We start from the raw sequence: 20,438 nt of genomic DNA, 5'->3' as shown, positions 1-20,438 counted from the left end.
TTTTATTTTATTTATCTATCTTTATCTATCTGTTGCCAGACGCCTTAATCCCATATGGGGGTGGCCACAAACAAATCTCCTCCATGTCGCCCTGTCCCCTGCTATTTCACTGCCATGCTCCCAATTCACACACCCCCTCTCTCATATACCTCTCCACTCCATCCCTCCATCTCATCCTTGGCCTCCCCATCACTCTCTCCCCCACCACCTCACTCACATACACTCTCCTCATTAGTCTCTCACTCTCCATCTACTTATCCATTAAATTCCACCCACATAGCATCTGATGTCCAGGTTTAAGACAGGTAGATTTTATGCTTTACGTTTATGTGAAGCTACAGAACGTGGTGAATGTTTTCGGCATATCCGATAGAGCCAGGATTCCGGGAGCTTGAATGATGAGTGAATGGAAGTGTGGCCTATTGGATTGGGCAATTTGGGCTATCTGGACATTGCTACTCCTCTCCCTGCCCTTGGGTGGGAAAGGAGGTCCAGATGATGATGATGATGATGAGAGATTATGCTGCATCTTACTTTATTGAGGAAGTAAAGGAGTGTTGTGGTGTTGATGTAGATGTGATTGAAAGTACTGAGATATTCTCCAAGATGGTGTGGCTATGTGGAGAGGATGGAGATTGAGAGATTGATTGGAAGAGTGTATGTGAGTGGCTATGGAGAGATGATGGAGAGTGAGAGACTGACTAGAAGAGTCTGTGTGAGTGAGGTGGAGAGGGAGAGGAAGGGAGACCAAGGATGAGGGGGAGGGATGGAGAGAGACTGATTAGAACAGTGTATGTGAGTGAGGTGGAGAGGGAGAGGAGGAAAGGGAGACCAAGGATGAGATGGAGGGATGGAATGGACATACATGAGGGAGGGGGTGTGAATTGGATGATGGGCAGCCAAATGGCAGTTATTTTCATTGGTGGTGGTAGTGATGACTGGTGATGATGGTGATAATGATCTTGATGATGATCATGATGACAATTTATCTGTCTGTCTTTCCATAGCCAGATGTTTTAATCCTGTAAGAGGTGGCCACAAACAAATCACTTCCATGTCACCAGTCACCTGCCATCATTCTACCCTCCCCCTGGCTCACACCACCCTCTCTCATATACCCCTCCACTCCATCCCCCCATCTCATCCTTGTCTCCCTCCCCTCCTCTCAACCTCCCTCCATCCCACTCACATACACTCTTCTCACTAGTCTCACTCCATCAGCTCCACTTGGCCAAACCACCTCAATGTATTTCTTCTAATGCCTTTACTTTAACTTGGCCTAAAATTGCCATCTCTTCATTTTGAATTGTGAGTGGTAACAATAGATTAACCTTAGAATGTGATGCTAGTCACAAAGAAGTGCTATGGAAAGGATGTAGAGCCACAGTATTGTTCTTCCACTGATATATGTGAAATAAGCTGCAAAAGGGCAAAAATTTAGGCCAGATTTGTGTAAATAAGTGGAGGTGACCAAGGCCGATACATGCGAGCTTGTTGCACGTAAACAAAACAAAATGAAGCAATGCAAGACTGGTCACAAAGGTATAATAAGGAGTCTTATAAATACCGCAGGAATATTTCACGCCACAGTACTGTTTATTTAGGTAGTAGATGGGTGGCTACCGTGACCCCAGGGAGGTAGGACCATGAGAGTGACGTGTGGCTTACAGCTTGAACACCAGGCACACAGTCCTCTCTCTCAGGCAGGAAACATTCAGCCACAAGTACACTCATTTGCTGATCTTTTACTGTACACTTACTGATCTTCTGCCGTACACTCACTTGCTGATCTTTTACTGTATACTTACTTTGTTGATCTTTTGCTGTACACTCACTGATCTTTTACTGTACACTCACCCACTGATCTTTTGCTGTGCACTCACTCACTGATCTTTTACTGTACACTCACTTGCTGATCTTTTGCTGTACACTCACTCACTGATCTTTTACTGTACACTCACCTGCTGATCTTTTGCTGTACACTCACTTGCTGATCTTTTGCTGTACACTCACTCGCTGATCTTTTACTGTACACTCACTCACTGATCTTTTACTGTACACTCACTCGCTGATCTTTTGCTGTACACTCACTTGCTGATCTTTTGCTGTACACTCACTTGCTGATCTTTTGCTGTACACTCACTCACTGATCTTTTACTGTACACTCACTCACTGATCTTTTACTGTACACTCACTCGCTGATCTTTTGCTGTACACTCACTCACTGATCTTGAACTGTACACTCACTCACTGATCTTCTACTGTACACTCACTTGTTGATCTTTTACTGTACACTCACTCGCCAATATTTTACAGTACACTCACTCGTTGATCTTTTAATGTACACACACTCTCTGATCTTTTACTGTACACTCACTCACTGATCTTGTACTGTACACTCACATGCTGATCTTTTACTGTACACTCACTCGCTGACCTTTTACTGTACACTCACTTGCTGATCTTTCTTCTGTGTCAGTGTACATAGAGTCAAGGGTCAAGCTGACACTCTCCCATTGTTACAAATACATCACACATCACAGGCAGGAAATAATTAGCTGGCTTTGACACGTGGTTTAGCAGTCCATAGAAAACATTGTCTGTATCTTGGCCAGTCTCAGTATAGGGGGTTTGTGTTGAGGAAGCATGGTGTAATTCTTCTCTTAAACATCAGCTGGACGATGGCCAGTCTCAATATGGATTTGTTGGGAAGTATGAGGTAATTTTTCTATATGTAGTAGTGTTATATACCTCCCAGCGCTTCCCTCTCAGTGGTAATGTTGACGCTGTGTATGAGACCCGTTGTTGAGAGTTTAAGACAATTATTTTTACTCGTATTCACAAAGCCAATGTTTCACCTCTCAGTGCTTCCCTCTCAGTCTTTAGGTATATAAATTTTAAAGGGCAAAGGAGCCTTCTTAAGTCCGCTTACTGAGTGATTTATTCTGTACTCTCATCTCTGCATTCTCGTGATTGTTATTGATGCAAACCACATCAGTATTTGACCTTTCAGTGCAATTATATATATATATTTTTTAATTTTTTGTGACCATCCTTCCCTTTTGCCTCTTTTATTTTGCTGACTGACCTTTTCACTTCTCCCTTCCCTCACTTCTCAGTTTCATTTCCATTATCCCTTCTCTCCTTTCCTTCTCTCCTCCCTCTGACCCTCCCCTCCCTCACTCCCTTTCCCTTCCCTCACTCCCTCCCTCCTTGCCCTCCTTGCCCTCCTTCCCTTTCCCCTCCTTTCCTCTGTCCTTCCCCACCTTCCATCCCTTCCTCCTTCCCCTCCGTCCCTCTGTCCTTCCCCTCCGTCCCTCTGTCCTTTCCCTCCGTCCCTCTGTCCTTCCCCTCCGTCCCTCTGTCCTTCCCCTCCGTCCCTCTGTCCTTTCCCTCCGTCCCTCTGTCCTTTCCCTCCGTCCCTCTGTCCTTCCCCTCCGTCCCTCTGTCCTTTCCCTCCGTCCCTCTGTCCTTTCCCTCCGTCCCTCTGTCCTTTCCCTCCGTCCCTCTGTCCTTCCCCTCCGTCCCTCTGTCCTTCCCCTCCGTCCCTCTGTCCTTCCCCTCCTTCCCTCCGACCCTCCCTCCATCCTTCTGACCCTCCCCCTCCCTCTCTCCCTCCCTCGAATCTGGTGCTAGTCACAAAGAAGTGCTGTGGGAAGGGTGTTGAGCCATAGTCTTGCCTCTTTTTGCCACTGAGCATTGGGAAATAAGCTGCAAGAGGATGAGGTTCTTGCCAAGTTAAAATGAATGGACTTTAGTAAGATTGAATCACTGAGCAATAGAAATAAGATGGAGGAGAATATTAAGGTGCAGTAAGTAGAATAAGTTGCCAGAGAAAGTGTGCTAAGATCCCTCCTTCGCCACTTCATATTAGGCGTAGGACATATTAAGTGGTATATATGAGGCTTCCCTAGCACCTTTTCCATAGTGATTTATTTTACATATTACACCTTAGCATTCTCTTGGTAAGTTTTCTATATAATTCAAATATAGTTTGCATCTGTAACATTAGAGAGGATAGAGGGGTGGAATGAGCAGAATGAGTCACTAAGGAAGAGGCATTAAGCACCTCAAGCCATGTAGATCTGGCTCCCTTGTTGTAATGTTGACAAGGTTTATATCAGTCATTGTTTTTATTTCAAAGTGACCCTATTGGCTGGTGGAATGAGCAGAATAAATCACTAAGGAAGAGGCGTTAAGCACCTCAAGCCATATAGATCTGGCTCCCTAGTAGTAATGTTGACAAGGTTTATATCAGTCATTTTTTTTATTTCAAAGTGACCCTAATGGCTGGTGGAATAAGCAGAATAAATCACTAAGGAAGAGGCATTAAGAACCTCAAGCCATATAGATACAACTGTTTTTATATCCAAGTGACCCTGGTATTCCCAAAGCCTATAATTATGTTTGCTAATATTTTACACGTGATAATAATAATAATAATAATAATGGCTGTATATCTAGTCAAATGGACCTTATTTTGTAATAAAAATGTTAAAGTAGTGTTAGTTTCAATATCCTAAAAATCCAGTACAAGATAAAGGTTTGTTTCAAATTTAAATTCAAAATAAATAAGTTCCCCCAAAATTATTTCCCTAACTGAAGCAAAAATTTCCCCAAACAAGTATATTTTTTCCCTGACAGTAAAATTTTTTCCCCTAACAAGGCCAAGTAGTAATTCAGTTATTTTAAAGCTAATTATTTTCACTAACCAAATTGATACTGATCCACCAAATTATTCTTCCAGTCAACTCTGATTTTCACATGGCCTTCTCATGACTGGGAGAACTCTAGTGATTCATAAGGTCAGAGAATTAACTGAGAGGGAGCCATAGGAGCCTGAGAGTGTTCATACATCATCACCATCATCATCATCTCACAGTGTCTTATCCTTACACACCTTCCTCATTCTTTCAAACACCCCTCTTCCTTTTCCCTTTCTTTCAAACTCCTCTTCCTCTTCCCACTCTTTCAAACACTCCTCTTCCTCTTCCCACTCTTTCAAACACTCCTCTTCCTCTTCCCACTCTTTCAAACACTCCTCTTCCTCTTCCCACTCTTTCAAACACTCCTCTTCCTCTTCCCACTCTTTCAAACACTCCTCTTCCTCTTCCCACTCTTTCAAACACGCTCTTCCTACTCTCTCAGACTTCTCTTCCTCTTCTCACTCTTTCAGACATTCCTCTTCCCACTCTTTCAAACACGCTCTTCCTACTCTCTCAGACTTCTCTTCCTCTTCTCACTCTTTCAGACATTCCTCTTCCCACTCTTTCAAACACTCTCCTTCCCACTCTCTCAAACTCTCCTCCTCTTCTCACTTTTTCAGACATTCCTCTTCCTCTTCTCACTCTCCAATTTACTCTTGCACTTTCTTGCACACCACATTAGGTCTGCTTCTACCAACACTGCCCTGTTATCACTCTTAATCATATTCTTTGGCACTTTGCCTGTCTGCTCATTAATTCCACACCTCACTCCTATCGCGTTAATACTGCTCTACTTTTAATATTGTTACCGTTCACTCTCTGTGTGGGAATAACTATTGTGTTTTATTTCAAGTAAATTCAGATGATTTTATATAGCTGAGAGGGAGTCATAAGAGTCAGAGAGTGTTAGTACAATTATGATGAACCCACATATGGTTGGGAGAAGTCTAGTATTTTATTCCAGCTAATTGCAGATGAATAATGTATATTAAGAAGTATCAGAATGTGATCCCTGTGGACTGCAGGCTGAAGATAGCCTTCTGCAGTCTACCATCCTCCTTTTAGGAGTGAGAGAGGGCACTGATGGATGTTTATATGACCAGACATCAGAGTCACCTAGTTGCATCAGTGGCACCTTGTGAGAGCATCCGTCACCAGCACCTGCTGAGTGTTAAAAATATCAAAATAAAACCATGCCAGTCACTGTCACAGTGCCTCCCATCATGGAGTTGGACCTGAGTTGAGGCTTTCTTTAATACCTTCAGTGTGATGGGTATTACCAGAGTTGAATAAAATACTCTGATGCTGCCAGGAACAAAGTACAAGAGACATCATAGTAATAAAAAGATAAGATGATAGAAATTGTTGCTGAATAACCACAGGCAAGCAAGCATCACTACAGGGCCATCTGGTGCAGTGAACCACTGTTCCTTTGCCGTGGACAGTGCCTTGCCACAGCAAGGACAGGAAGGAGTGTGGAGGTTTGGTTCCTAGGCAGATGCTGCATTTGTGTCTCACCACCCACTTAACAAAGGCACCATAGAAGGCTCCTGGTTTACAGGAAACCAGTAGGCTTGTCACTCAGTGTACAGCCACCTGAAGTGGCAAGAGTAATAAAAAGTGACAGAAAAGATGGGAGAAATAGGAAGAGAGGAGGACAGACACAGAAAAAGATGATAAAGGTGAAGGAAGACGTAGACCGCACTGCGTCAAATGAGTGGATGATGGCTGCACTATCACCAGAAGATATTGGTATTAACGAATTGTAAATCTGAATTGACTGCCAAAGGAACTTGTGTCATTTTTCACCCTGACTATGACCTATCTTACCAAAGCAGTAATAATAATAATGATAATAATAATAATAATAATAACAATAATTATAATCCATCCATCCATCATCCAATCCTACGTTGCCCCATGAGGAGCATAGGAGCCCGGGGCTAGGCAAGTTGGTCCTGACATTTAAGATGAGAGTGACCAGCCTCACTTATCCCTGAGTGGCATTATGTGAGCAATAAACCCCAACCACTCTTTCACTGGCTCAATCTGATTGGAGTGCTGTAATTACCCACTAAACCACCAGGCACCAAAATTTGGTTATATGGTTACCACCCAGCGTAGTAAATGGTTTCCTGGTGTACAGGAAACCATTTGGCTTGTCACTCAGTGTAGAGTCTCCCATAAATCTTGCACCTGATGTTTGCACTTGGTAAAGGCACCTCCACCTTTCCTCCTTCATATGACCTTCAGTCTAACCTATACCGTGAATCCAACAGCTGTATTCCAGTGGTCATATGAGCCTGTCGAGCACCTCATCCTTAGTGATTTATTTTTTCTGTTTGGCCATGTGGTGAGAATGAGAGACTGAGTAGGAGAGTGTTCTGTATTTGAGTGGGGTGGAAAGGGGAGATGGGGAGGGGGCGATGGCAGGGGATAGGGCAACAAGGAGGTGATTTATTTGTGGCCACCCCTCATGGGATTAAGGCTTCTGGCTATAGACAGATAGATTATTATTACTTATTATTATTTTTTTTTTTTTATTTAAGAAGATATATGCGTAAAAGAAAATAAGAAGCAGATGCAGAGCTGGTTGAAGAAGAACAGAATTTTCCACTAACATTTCAATCCACCATCGAGTGAAAAGACCCACACATGCTATAGTTCGTTTACCCTAACTTCACTGAGATTTTCGTCCTTTTGCAGGTTATTTCTCCTAGTTTAGTGGTAGGAAAAGACAATAATATGGCCCAGCATCCTCTCCACACCACTTCTTTGTGACTAGTGCTATATTTAGGTGTTAATCTTTGTGTTATAGCTCAGCATTCATGATCAAGAACCAGGAAATTTATGCTGAGTTAAAGTGAAGGGAATAGCGTGGTCAGTGGACTCGAAGCTTAATTGTAAACTAGCTCTACAAGGGCTGTTGGATGTAATTGTATCATCAGTGTTTGAGAGAGAGAGAGGGAGGGAGGGGGTTGGGATGTGTTAATGTGTGTTGAGGAAATTACCAGTATGTGAGAGAGAGAGAGAGAGAGAGAGAGTGAATGAGTTTGGCAAATATGTTAATGTGTAGAGGAAATTACCAGTGTGTGTGTGTGTGTGTGTGTGTGTGTGTGTGTGTGAGTGTGTGTGTGAGTGAGAGAGAGAGAGAGAGAGAGAGTTTGGCAAATGTGTGTGTAGAGGAAATTACCAATATGAGAGAGAGAGGGTTTGGCAAATGTGTGTGTAGAGGAAATTACCAATATGTGAGAGAGAGAGAGAGAGAGAGAGAGAGAAAGAGGGGAGGGGTTGGGAAATATGTTAATGTGTGTAGAGGAAAGTACCAGTGTGTGAAAAACAAGAGTGTATATAATTTTAAAAGAATAACAGTCAGTGGACAATGACTTAACCAAACACCTTCATTCTACAGGCACTGCTGGACATGATAAATGCATCGTCAGTGTTTGTACAGAAGGCCAGGGAAGCACCGCCGGACCAGCAGCTGTTTACCGATGTTGAGCTGACCTCCATCGACCAGCTGATTGTTGATACACAGGTAAGGGTTTGTGAGTGGATGTTGGCTTGTTGTGAGTGGAAGTACGTTTGTGTTGTGAGTGGAAGTAGGCTTGTGTTGTGAGTGGAAGTAGGCTTGTGTTGTGAGTGGAAGTATGTTTGTGTTGAGTGGAAGTACATTTGTGTTGTGAGTGGAAGTAGGCTTGTGTTGTGAGTGGAAGTAGGCTTTTGTTGTGAGTGGACATAGGCATGATGTGGTAGGTAAATGTGTGAGAAAGTGACATATGGAAGTTTAAGAAGGAAGGTATTCACGTTTTATTCCATTTCATTTTTTTAAAGCTTCCAACAATCTTGCATGCATCAGCCTCAGTCACTTAATGGTGGCTCTTCATGCTGCCTAAACTCTGGCAGCCTCTCTATTCACCCTCTTATCCCTGAGATCACACTCTTTGACCTCGTCCCTGGTCTTTTTCAGTCTGCCTCTCACAACCCTCAGCATTTACACTTCTCACTTTCTGCACTCAGTTGTCATCTCCATATTCTTCACATGTCCAAACCGTCTCAGTCTAATAATTATAATCTGATGATAATCTCCTGTCAGTATGAAGCTGTGTCAGTCACATAATTTTCTCCCCCACAGAAATGGATGGAGGAGAAGACAGAGGAGCAAGACAAGACCCCACTCTCAGAAAACCCCAAACTGACTGTGTCTGACGTTGGGGAGAAGTGGTCAGCTCTGGATAGAGAGGTAGGGAGGAAAGGAAGGAGGGAGAGGGAGAGAGAGATAGAGAGGTGTAGAAGGTTGGAGGGATGGATGGAGAGGTAGGGAGGTTGGGAAGGAGGGGGAGAGAGAGAAAGGTAGGGAAGAGGGGAAATAGGGAGAGAGGGAGGGAATGTCTGATATTGAGAGAGGGACACAAAGAAGAGAGGTTGAAGAGGAAGTGGAGGTGGAAGAAGGAATGAGGGAGATTAGGAGGTGGAGGAGGGATTGAGGGAGGGAAGGAAGTGGAGGAAGGAATGAGGGAGGGAAGGAAGTGGAGGAAGGAATGAGGGAGGGAAGGAAGTGGAGGAAGGAATGAGGGAGATTAGGAGGTGGAGGAAGGAATGAGGGAGAGAAGGAAGTGGAGGAAGGAATGAGGGAGATTAGGAGGTGGAGGAGGGAAGGAAGTGGAGGAAGGAATGAGGGAGAGAAGGAAGTGGAGGAAGGAATGAGGGAGGGAAGGAAGTGGAGGAAGGAATGAGGGAGATTAGGAGGTGGAGGAGGGAATGAGGGAGGGAAGGAAGTGGAGGAAGGAATGAGGGAGGGAAGGAAGTGGAGGAAGGAATGAGGGAGGGAAGGAAGTGGAGGAAGGAATGAGGGAGGGAAGGAAGTGGAGGAAGGAATGAGGGAGGGAAGGAAGTGGAGGAAGGAATGAGGGAGGGAAGGAAGTGGAGGAAGGAACGAGAGAGAGAAGGAAGTGGAGGAAGGAATGAGGGAGAGAAGGAGGTGGAGGAAGGAATGAGGGAGAGAAGGAAGTGGAGGAAGGACAGAGGTGGAGGATGAGGAATGGGGAGGAAAGGATACTGTAGGATGGTACTTCAGAAACCTCAAGCTGACCCTAGCAGCTCCGTGGCACCTCTTCCTTAGCTGTTTATTTTTGGATATGACTGGTTGATATCCTTTTGTTCATTATTTTTGTAGAGTACAGCGATATTTGAAAGATTTGTATAACATAGATGATGACAGGAAGGTGTAATAAGCAAAATAAATCACTTGGAGAAAAGTATTGGGGAGCTTCTATTCCTGATGAGGACAGCAAGGTGTAATAAACAAAATAAATTACCTAGGAAAAGGTGTTAGGGGAGCTTCCTGACCCAACAAGTACGTAGGGCTCTCTCTCAAGCTCCAAATCGTCAAAGGGTAATGTGTGGGATTGACTGTAGATACATAGCTAGATAGAAATTCAGTTACAGTAAACACTCAATTATCCATCATTGCAGTATCTGGCCCAGTGCAATATCCGGCACTGCTGGCTCGGCCCCATTAAGGCAATATCCGATGCCGAAATGCACTAACCAGCATTGAGGTGTATCCGCTGGCTCATAAACCGTATCCAACTAGCGCTGTATAATTGTATTACTGCACTGTATCATTATGTTCTTGTATTTTATGCTTAATTTTCATCTTTTACTCGTGGGAAAGTCTTTAGGATAGAGGTTCGAGAGGGAGAGGAACACAGGATCTGCCTCGACGCTGAATATTGAGCTGATAGGGGGTGCTATGCAATATATGGCGTTTTGCTTTAACGGGCATGGGCCTTGGCTGAAGTGTGCGGGATAATTGAGAGTTTACTGTTTATTTCTCATATTTTCCAATTTATTTATTATTCTTTATATCCTCCTTATTTATTGGTCTTTATCTCCTCCTTATTTATTGGTCTTTATCTATCTATCTATTTATCTATTGCCAGACGCCATAATCCCGTAAGGGGTGGTCATTTGACTTTGAGTTATTTGTTTTACGGGGAGGGGCACTAACCCTCCACCAACCCACTTTATCTCCTCCTTATTTATTGGTCTTTATCTCCTCCTTATTTATTGGTCTTTATCTCCTCCTTATTTATTGGTCTTTATCTCCTCCTTATTTATTGGTCTTTATCTCTTCCTTATTTATTGGTCTATATCTCCTTATTTATTGATTGGTCTATATCTCCTTATTTATTGGTCTATATCTCCTCCTTATTTATTGGTCTTTATCTCCTCCTTATTTATTGGTCTTTATCTCCTCCTTATTTATTGGTCTTTATCTCTTCCTTATTTATTGGTCTATATCTCCTTATTTATTGGTCTTTATCTCCTCCTTATTTATTGGTCTATATCTCCTTATTTATTGGTCTTTATATCCTTATTTATTGGTCTTTATCTCCTCCTTATTTATTGGTCTATATCTCCTCCTTATTTATTGGTCTTTATCTCTTCCTTATTTATTGGTCTTTATCTCTTCCTTATTTATTGGTCTTTATCTCTTCCTTATTTATTGGTCTTTATCTCCTCCTTATTTATTGGTCTTTATCTCCTCCTTATTTATTGGTCTTTATCTCCTCCTTATTTATTGGTCTTTATCTCCTTATTTATTGGTCTTTATATCCTCCTTATTTATTGGTCTTTATATCCTCCTTATTTATTGGTCTTTATATCCTTATTTATTGGTCTTTATATCCTTATTTATTGGTCTTTATATCCTCCTTACTTATTGGTCTTTATCTCCTTATTTATTGGTCTTTATCTCCTTATTTATTGGTCTTTATATCCTCCTTACTTATTGGTCTTTATCTCCTTATTTATTGGTCTTTATATCCTCCTTATTTATTGGTCTTTATCTCCTTATTTATTGGTCTTTATATCCTTATTTATTGGTCTTTATATCCTTATTTATTGGTCTTTATATCCATATTTATTGGTCTTTATCTCCTCCTTATTTATTGGTCTTTATCTCCTCCTTATTTATTGGTCTTTATCTCCTCCTTATTTATTGGTCTTTATCTCCTTATTTATTGGTCTTTATATCCTTATTTATTGGTCTTTATATCCTCCTTATTTATTGGTCTTTATCTCCTTATTTATTGGTCTTTATCTCCTCCTCATTTATTGGTCTTTATCTCCTCCTTATTTATTGGTCTTTATCTCCTCCTTATTTATTGGTCTTTATCTCCTTATTTGTTGGTCTTTATCTCCATATTTATTGGTCTTTATCTCCTCCATCTGCAGATCAAATACCTCATCAACAAGGCAAAGATCGTAAAGGCCAAGAAGGACAGGGAAGCAGCGGAGGCCAAAGCAAAGGCAGAGAAAGAGGAGAAAGAGAAGGAGACGAAGAAGAAGGCCAACGCGACGGAGAAGGAGAAGGGAGAGGAGAAGGAGGAGGAGGAGGAGGAGGCAGTGGTGGTGGAGGAGAAAGAGGGAGGTGAGTGAGGGGGAGATGGAAGGAGAGAGAGAGGGGAGGAGGGAGGGAGGGATGTAGAGCAAGAGGAAGGCAAATAGAGACAGACAGACAGACAGACAGAGAAGTAGCTGAGGTGAGAGAGTGAGAGAGAAAGAGAGAGAGAAATCCAACATGATTGAGAAGGAAAAAGGAGGAGGAAAAAGAGGCATTACTGATGGAGGAAATACAGAGAGGTGAGTGGAGAGAGAGAGAGAGAGAGAGAGAGAGAATGGGAAGCAGAGGGACATGGCCAGGACTTTCTCAAGGCCTGGGATAAAGTCAGGAGTGAGTGGCGTATTACTTTTTATTCCATACAGAGGCTGGCCTATATGTAACTCTCCTCTTCACTCTGCCAGCTGTTTTTTTGTGTATTGTGGGGACAGCTTAGACAGAGTTATGAATATCTGTCTATCTATTGCCAGACGCCTTAATCCTGTAAGGGGTGGCCACAAACAAATCTCTTCCATGTCGCCCTGTCCGCCACCATTTCACTGCCCTGCTACTAGCTCACACCCCCCTCTCTCATATACCTCACCACTCCATCCCTCCATCTCATTCTCAGCCTCCCCCTCCCTCTCCCCCCCTCCACCTCACTCACATACACTCTCCTCATCAGTCTCTCACTCTCCATCCTCTCCACATGGCCAAACCGCCTCAGTGTGTTTCTCCTAACGCTTCCAGTCACATCCACATCCACACCACAATGCTCCTTCACGTCCTCATATCTGACTTGTATAATTAATTCATTTCCCACCCTCCTTGCTACATCCAATCCCACATCAGCAGACTGAGCTGATTACATAACACAAGATAACCTCATGTAAGTTTATAGTGGAGTTCTGTTTATTACCCACCATGTATATCTTATGCTAAGCTAGGAAGAGTGAAGGCCACATCATTGACTGAATGGAATATGGCCATCATCCTTCCCTGCTACACTGCCATCCATCCATCCATCCATCATCCAATCCTATGTTGCCCCATGAGAAGCATAGGAGCCTGGAGTTAGGCAAGTTGGTTCTGACATTTAAGATGAGAGTGAACACAAAATACAAATCACACAGTTCACTAGGCCTGCACTGTATTGCAGCCCACACACCACCATACACTCACCAGATGCACCACACTTTCAAAACACAAGCACTCCATCAGCACAACCTCAGAGATCTCCGTGTGCACCCAGTTGAAGTGGCCAGTTTCTTGTGGTCCAATGATTTTTTTTTTTTTCTTCTTTTTTGAGAATGGAGGAAGGAAAAAGGAAGGAAAATAAAATAAACAAGTTAGGGGTTACAACTACTGCTACTTTATTTTTTTATTTATTTTTTAACTTTAACTTTGGCTAAAACTGCCATCCCTCCATTGTGAATGCTGAGTTGTAAATGCAGACTAACAGTAGAATAAGATTTTTTTTTTTTTTCCCCCAACTCTGGGCATAGGCTTCACAGCCTGCACTCAAGGCCCAGTAGTCCTCCTACATACCATACACCTCTACATGTCACCACTTTGGCGCTAACACCCACCGTCCATATCAAATACATGCTAGGACTGTCTCATCTAGGACTGGCGTATTGGTATTAGCAGGGGTACTTTTACGACATGTCAGCGGGTCTTCTGGTAGATCAGTAAAGTCTGATTTTAAGAAATTCAAATCCTTAAACTGTCCCCGGCCCCAGTGGGGATTTGAACCTGGGTCCGGCAGGACTGCAGGCCACCTCTCTACCAATTGAGCTGCTGCCTCTGGTCACAAAGAAGTGCTATGGAAAAGATATAGAGCTGTAGCAGTGTCTTCTTCTGCCAAAGAGCTTCATGAAATACCTTGTAAGAGGATGAAAAGCATGGCCAAGTTAAAGAAACAGACTATAGCACCACTTATGATTCTTGTCCACCTTAATTCACCAGTTCCTTTTTCCATAGGGGAGGAGAGCCCAGACCCCCCTCAGCCCTCCTCCAATGCCGATGATCCGCTGAACATCTTTGAGGAGACACCCGAGGAGAACCAGGCCGAGGAAGACAGGAGGAAAGAACCGGAGGAGCCGGAGGAGGAGGTGTCCGATGGGGAGGGTGATGAAGAGGGTGGTGAGTCAATGGGTTATATTTTAATTCTATTTTTTATTTACAGTGGTCCCTCGCATTTAGTGATTTAATTAGTCTGGTGAAACCATCACAAAATGCAAAGTGTACAGTACTTTATATGGGAAAAATATGAGTTAGTCTGTAGTTATCCTCCATGTCACCCTTTTGACCCCTGATGACCTACTTTAAGTGCTGAAAATGAAACACAATATATTAGCAATACATTATACAGATACAGTACTGTGTGGTTATACATCCACTCGCCACTGAAATACTCCAAATGCTCGGCACTGTGAGAGAAAAAAAAGTACCCTAGGTTGCCAGATGCTCACAACAATGATGACAGTGGCGGACGGGCAAGGCATTTCATGCCCCACATCGCTGAATGCGTGAGACAGTCGCTAAATGCGCAGGATTGGTACCTTTGCAAACCTATCACTAAACGCAAAAATCGCTAACTTGAAACACCAAACACGAGGGACCACTGTGTTTGCCTTGTGTGTTTGGTGGTTGTGATTGTTATTGCGATGTTACTTGTGGTGTTAGTTATAAGTTTTGTTTTGTTTTTTATGCAGAAGACAGGGTGGTGTGGAGCTGAGTTGTTTGTGGCCACCACTTAAGGGATTAGGTAACTCAGGAGTAGATAGATAGACTAATTTGCTGAATAAAATATAATACAGTATAGGCTGTTACATCGTTAATACATTGCCACATGTTTATTAGAAGGCAGTCCATCAGTGTGTTGCTGGATGCCTTTGGTTCCTTCTTCCTTGCATAAAAAAAAAAAAAAAAATGGAAAAAAAAAAAATGGACCCATATTCTCATTCCATTAGGAGGCTCCCTAACACCTCTTCCTTATTGACTTATTTTCCAAACGACCCATTAATATCCCCATTTCTGCTTCTTATATCTTTTCAATATCAACGCAGATTGCATGAACAACACACAAGACTATAGTAATGAAGCAGAATCAGAAATAAACCAGTAAAGAAGAGGTGTTAGTATCTCTTCCCTAACGATTTATATTCCAAACTACCCTTTAACGTCACTCAAGCCTCCATCCCTTCTATAAGACCTATTTCACAGTTGCTGCCATTCATTTTGATATATGCTGTACTCTGTCTCAGGGGCTGTAAATTTCTCTCTTTCTCTATCTATTGCTGTAAATACACAAGTTTATTTTGTAATGAGTTGATTCCTTTCATCGCCTTTACGTTTCCATGCACATGTACTTTCTTCTCTTTTTATTTTTATTTTTGGAAGAATAAAGACAGTTTTTACTTTAACTTGGCCCAATATTGCCACCTTACCATCATACGTTCTCAGCTGTAACAACAGATGAACACTAGAATATGATGCTAATCACGAAGAAGAGCCATGGAAAGGTTGAAGAGCCATAGTATTGTTTTTCTCTGCCTCTGAACTGTGTGAAATAAGCTGCATAAGGGCAAAATCTCAGCCAAGTTAAGGTGAAAGGAGTGTAGGTTTGATGCTTTTATGCTTTCCTATGTACACTATGCCATTTCCCCCTGCCTCCTCCCCCTCCTCTCTCTCTCTTTCTCTCTGTCATCCATCCTTCCTTCTGTTTTCTCCTAGTCTCGCCTCCCTTGTTCCCCACCCCCTCCTCCTCCGCACCCTCCCCCATGCCAGTACCACTGTCTCTGTCTGTCTGTCTGTCTGTCTCTCTCTCTCTCTCTCTCTCTCTCATCCATCCTTCCTTCTGTTCTCTCCTAGTCTCCCTCCCTCCTTCGCATCCTCTCCCCTCACCTCCTCCGCACCCTCCCCCATGCCAATACCATACCACCCCACCCCCAGCACTCCCCCATCCCCCCTGGTGGCCCGCCCCCAGCCTGGCCCCAGTCGCGCTGTGGTCCGGCCTCGTAGTGATAGTCATCCACCTTATGTTTACACACCCTCGGCACTTCAGGTGTGTTGCGGCCTTTTTGGGGTTCGTAGCAGGATGGGGATGTGTTGTGGTGGGAGAATGTGGTATTATTATGGGTGTAAGGTGTCCCATAATCTCCAGTCATTCAAACACAGTGCGTCCAGGCATCTCAAAATGAACGGGTCTTGAATTTGGCTTTCTCTTGTATTGTTTTTGTTTATTTTCTTGGAAGGAACGGTTTGCGGGCTCCTGGCCATTGCCTCCTTCTTCCCTGTGTAAAAAAAAAATGAAATAAAAAAATAAAAATGTCACTCTATCCACCATTCAGACTGTGTAATATTTGTGTCCATTTTTTGACGGCTGAAATAGCTTTTACAAAATCCTCAAAATTGGGACAGTGCTTTATAACGTCAAGGGGGACGTGCACCATAAAATACTCTTTCACTATTTATCTATCTGTCTATCTAATTATAGCCAGATGCCATAATCCTGTAAGGGGTGGCTGGTGATGATAGGTGGTGGTGAGGATGATGACTGAATTCTCCTACTGTGTGTGTGTCTGTGTCTGTGTGTGTGTGTGTCTGTGTGTGTGTGTGTGTGTTTATAATTTTTTTTTTTAAATCCTATATCAGTCCATTTTTTATGTGAAAATTAGGATTAAAATGATGATGATGATGGTGGTGGTTGATGATGATGATGATGATGGTTGATGATGATGATGGTGGTGGTTGATGATGATGATGATGGTTGATGATGATTATTGTTGATGGTGATGATGGTGGTTGATGATGGTGATGGTGGTGGTGGTGGTGGTGGTGGTAGTTGATGATGATGATGATGATGATTGATGATGATGATGATGATGGTGGTGGTTGATGATGATGATGATAATGATTGATGATGATTATTGTTGATGGTGATGGTGATGGTTGATGATGATGATGGTGATTATTGTTGATGATTGATGATGATGATGATGATATTAATTCTGTCTTTCTCCCTACCCGCAGATAGCGAAAGCAACAGCAGCTCCGCACACACTGAGTTGTGATGAGGTTACCCTTCCCTCCACCACAACTACCACAGCACCACCACCTCAGCACCACCACCACCACAGTCATCACCGACCACCAACGGGTCTTGAACATGACTGGGCCCTCACCATCACCTCAGCTTCACCACTAGATGTCTTTTGGAGAGCTCTAGACGTCTTCAGAGAGCTCTAGGCATCTTTGGAGAGCTTTAGATGTTCTTGTAAAGCTCTTGAGTGCATCTTAAACATCACTGGGCCTTTGTCACCTCCTCTGCTTCACCATTAGATGTCTTCGGAGAGCTTTAGACGCCTTCAGAGAGCTCTAGGCATCTTTGGAGAGCTTGAGACGTCTTTGGAGAGCTTTAGATGTTCATGGAAAGCTCTCTAGTGCATCTTAGACATGACGGGGTCTTTGTCACCTCCTCCACTTCACCGCTAGACATCTTCAGAGAGCTTTAGACATCTTCAGAGAGCTTTAGACAATTCCAGAGAGCTTTATACATCTTCATGGAGCTTTAGACATCTTCATGGAGCTTTAGACATTTTCAGAGAGCTTTAGATATCTTCAGAGAGCTTTAGACATAGGTACAGAACTTTGGATGTCTTTGGAAAGCTCTAGATTTCTTTGGGAAGCTCTTCAACTCAGCTTTACATGCCTGGGCCCCTCATCTCCACCTTTGCTTCACCACTAGATGTCTCCAGAGAGCTTTAGATGCCTTAGGAGAGCTCTAGATATCTTCAGAGAGCTTTAGATGCCTTAAGAGAGCTCTTGGCATCTTTGGAGAGCTCTAGATGTCTTCAGAGAGCTTTAGATGCCTTGAGAGAGCTCTGGGCATCTTTGGAGAGCTCTAGATTTCTTTGGAGAGCTCTTATGTTTTGGGTAAGCTTGAGACTTGCTTAGAAAGAATTAGATGCCTTAGGAAAGCTGTGGATATTTTAGAAAACTTGAGACTTGTAGCTCCCAAGACGTCTTCAGCAGCTCGCAAGACGTCATCTGCAGCTCCCAAGACGTCTTCTGCGGCTCCCAAGACGTCTTCTGCGGCTCCCAAGACGTCTTCTGCGGCTCCCAAGACGTCTTCTGCAGCTCCCAAGACGTCTTCTGCTGCTCCTAAGACATCTTCTGCAGCTCCCAAGATGTCTTCAGCAGCTCCCAAGACGACTTCTGCAGCTCCTGAGACATTCTGCTGCTCCCAAGACATCTTCAGCAGCTCCCAAGACATCTTCTGCAGCTCCCAAGATGTCTTCTGCAGCTCCCAAGATGCCTTCTGCAGCTTTCAAGACGTCTTCTGCTGGCTGAATTTCTGGAGACATCTGCCACTACTCCAGTCCCCCCCCCTTGCAGACTTTTATTATTTATTTATTTTTATTTATTTTTATATTTTCAAATGAGACAGAGTTGTATTCTGAGTGGCATTGGAGGGCTCAGCACCTCTTCCTTAGTGGTTTATTCTGCATATTAGACCTCAGTATCCACTTGTATGTCTCTGATACAAGCTACATTAATGCTAAAATAATATAAGGAAATAACAAGCAAGGGAGCTGAATAGGGAGGCTGCCAGAGATCAAGCAGCATGGAGAGCAGCCATTAGGTGACCAAGGCCGACGCGTGCAAGGATGTTGGAGTCTTTATAAAGGAAAATGGGCCATGTTAATTCTGGAATAACATACAGGGGGCTATGTTAATACTAAAATAACATACAGGAGGCTATGTTAAAACCAAAATAACATACAGGGGACTATGTTAATACTAAAATAACATACAGGAGGCTATGTTAAAACCAAAATAACATACAGGGGACTATGTTAATTCTAAAATAACATACAGGAGGCTATGTTAATACTGAAATAACATACATTCATTCATTCATTGCCAGACGCCATGTATCCCAAACGGGGTGGCCAAGGGCTCAGAGTTAATTGTTTTACAGGGAGGGGCACTAATCCTCCACCAACACCACTTGACACGTTGGGAGAATGTACAAAGGGTTAATAGAGAAATAACAGCATTGAAGGGACTATGTTAAAGCAGTATATAATATGCTGAGTAAAGTGCTGAGGAAGGCTTGCTGTGACTCTCTCTTGCCATTTATCTATTTATTTTTTTCTTCAATAATAGAACTGAGGAAGGAAGAGCCAGGATTCTGGGGGCTTGAATGATGAGTGAATGGAAGTGTGGCCTGTTGGATTGGGCAAGTTTGTGCTGTCTGGACATTGCTACTCCTCACCCTGCCCTTGGGTGGGAAAGGAGGTGTGGATGATGATGATGAAGGGAAAAAAAAAAAAATAATCCATAGACTAGATTACAGGTGTCCTCCGTTCACAAAAAAAATGTTTTTTGGGGGAAACCACTCTGAGGAAGCGAGTTACAGGGAGATGCAGTTCGGGGATGAAAAGAATTCTGGTAGTCAAATGGTGGGTGACAGAGCGACTTGGAGGCGTTTTGTCTGCGGCCACCCTTTGCGGGATTAGGGTGTCGGGCTATAGATAGATAGACTGATAGGTGGAGGTTCTGCAATATGGCAGTGTGACAGTCCAGCTGTGAGTTCTACCGGATGCCCATTTAGCGCTGACATTCCAACAACAACAACACCCTAATTTCCGTCGGGTAAGGAGGCTCCCTAACACCTCTTCCTTAGTGATTTGTTCTCCACCACCCTAATCCTCATTGAGTAAGGAGGCTCCCTAACACCTCTTCCTTAGTGATTTGTTCACCACCACCCTAATTCTCATTGAGTAAGGAGGCTCCCTAACACCTCTTCCTTAGTGATTTGTTCTCCACCACCCTAATCCTCATTGAGTAAGGAGGCTCCCTAACACCTCTTCCTTAGTGATTTGTTCTCCACCACCCTAATCCTCATTGAGTAAGGAGGCTCCCTAACACCTCTTCTTTAGTGATTTATTCTCCAAACTACTCATTAATATCCCATGGTTAGCTTCTCATGTCTTTTTAATATCAACACAGATTACATGAATAACACACAAGAATAGAGTAATGGAGCAGAATCAGGAATAAATCACTTAGGAAAAGGTGTTCGGGAGCTTTCTAACCGTACTAGAATACCGCCACACCCCCCTTGCTGTGAGGGGGATCTTCTAACCAGACTAAAGATAATCTAACTAATTTGAGCCATATTCTGGGTGCCATAGCTGACTTCATAGAAACCCTTAGCAATCTTTCCTTGTTGATTTCCTCTCTCTCTCTCTCTCTCTCTCTCTCTCTCTCTCTCTCTTTTTACTGAAGCATACTGTATCGGAACTAAAACTATATTTATTATTTATAAAAAA

The 20,438-nt window shown here is 43.1% G+C and overlaps 2 protein-coding genes across 2 annotated transcripts in view; both read left to right on the top strand.

Annotated features, from left to right (window-relative positions):
* Grp170 (hypoxia up-regulated Grp170 co-chaperone protein) overlaps nt 1–14,298 on the top strand; it is a 44,517-nt gene extending 30,219 nt beyond the window's left edge. Inside the window, exons 15-19 of the mRNA XM_080273164.1 lie at nt 8,119–8,244; nt 8,842–8,949; nt 11,949–12,144; nt 14,077–14,238; nt 14,282–14,298. Coding sequence (XP_080129290.1) covers nt 8,119–8,244; nt 8,842–8,949; nt 11,949–12,144; nt 14,077–14,238; nt 14,282–14,298 — 609 coding nt within the window. The remainder of the gene's footprint in view (nt 1–8,118; nt 8,245–8,841; nt 8,950–11,948; nt 12,145–14,076; nt 14,239–14,281) is intronic.
* A 3,141-nt stretch (nt 14,299–17,439) lies between these two features.
* On the top strand, nt 17,440–18,542 carry LOC145400729 (uncharacterized). Its single transcript, XM_080273163.1, has 2 exons — nt 17,440–17,540; nt 18,020–18,542. The coding sequence occupies exons 1-2, from the start codon at nt 17,440–17,442 to the stop codon at nt 18,540–18,542; spliced, it is 624 nt and encodes a 207-aa protein (XP_080129289.1).
* Nucleotides 18,543–20,438: the final 1,896 nt, after the last annotated feature.

Source organism: Coenobita brevimanus, chromosome 53 (genome assembly GCF_032717465.1).
Source record: "Coenobita brevimanus isolate Jiangsu-jjx chromosome 53, ASM3271746v2, whole genome shotgun sequence".
NCBI classification, from domain to species: Eukaryota; Metazoa; Arthropoda; class Malacostraca; order Decapoda; family Coenobitidae; genus Coenobita; species Coenobita brevimanus.
Note: the sequence above shows the minus strand (reverse complement) of the source record. Positions and strands in the feature narration are given on the sequence as shown.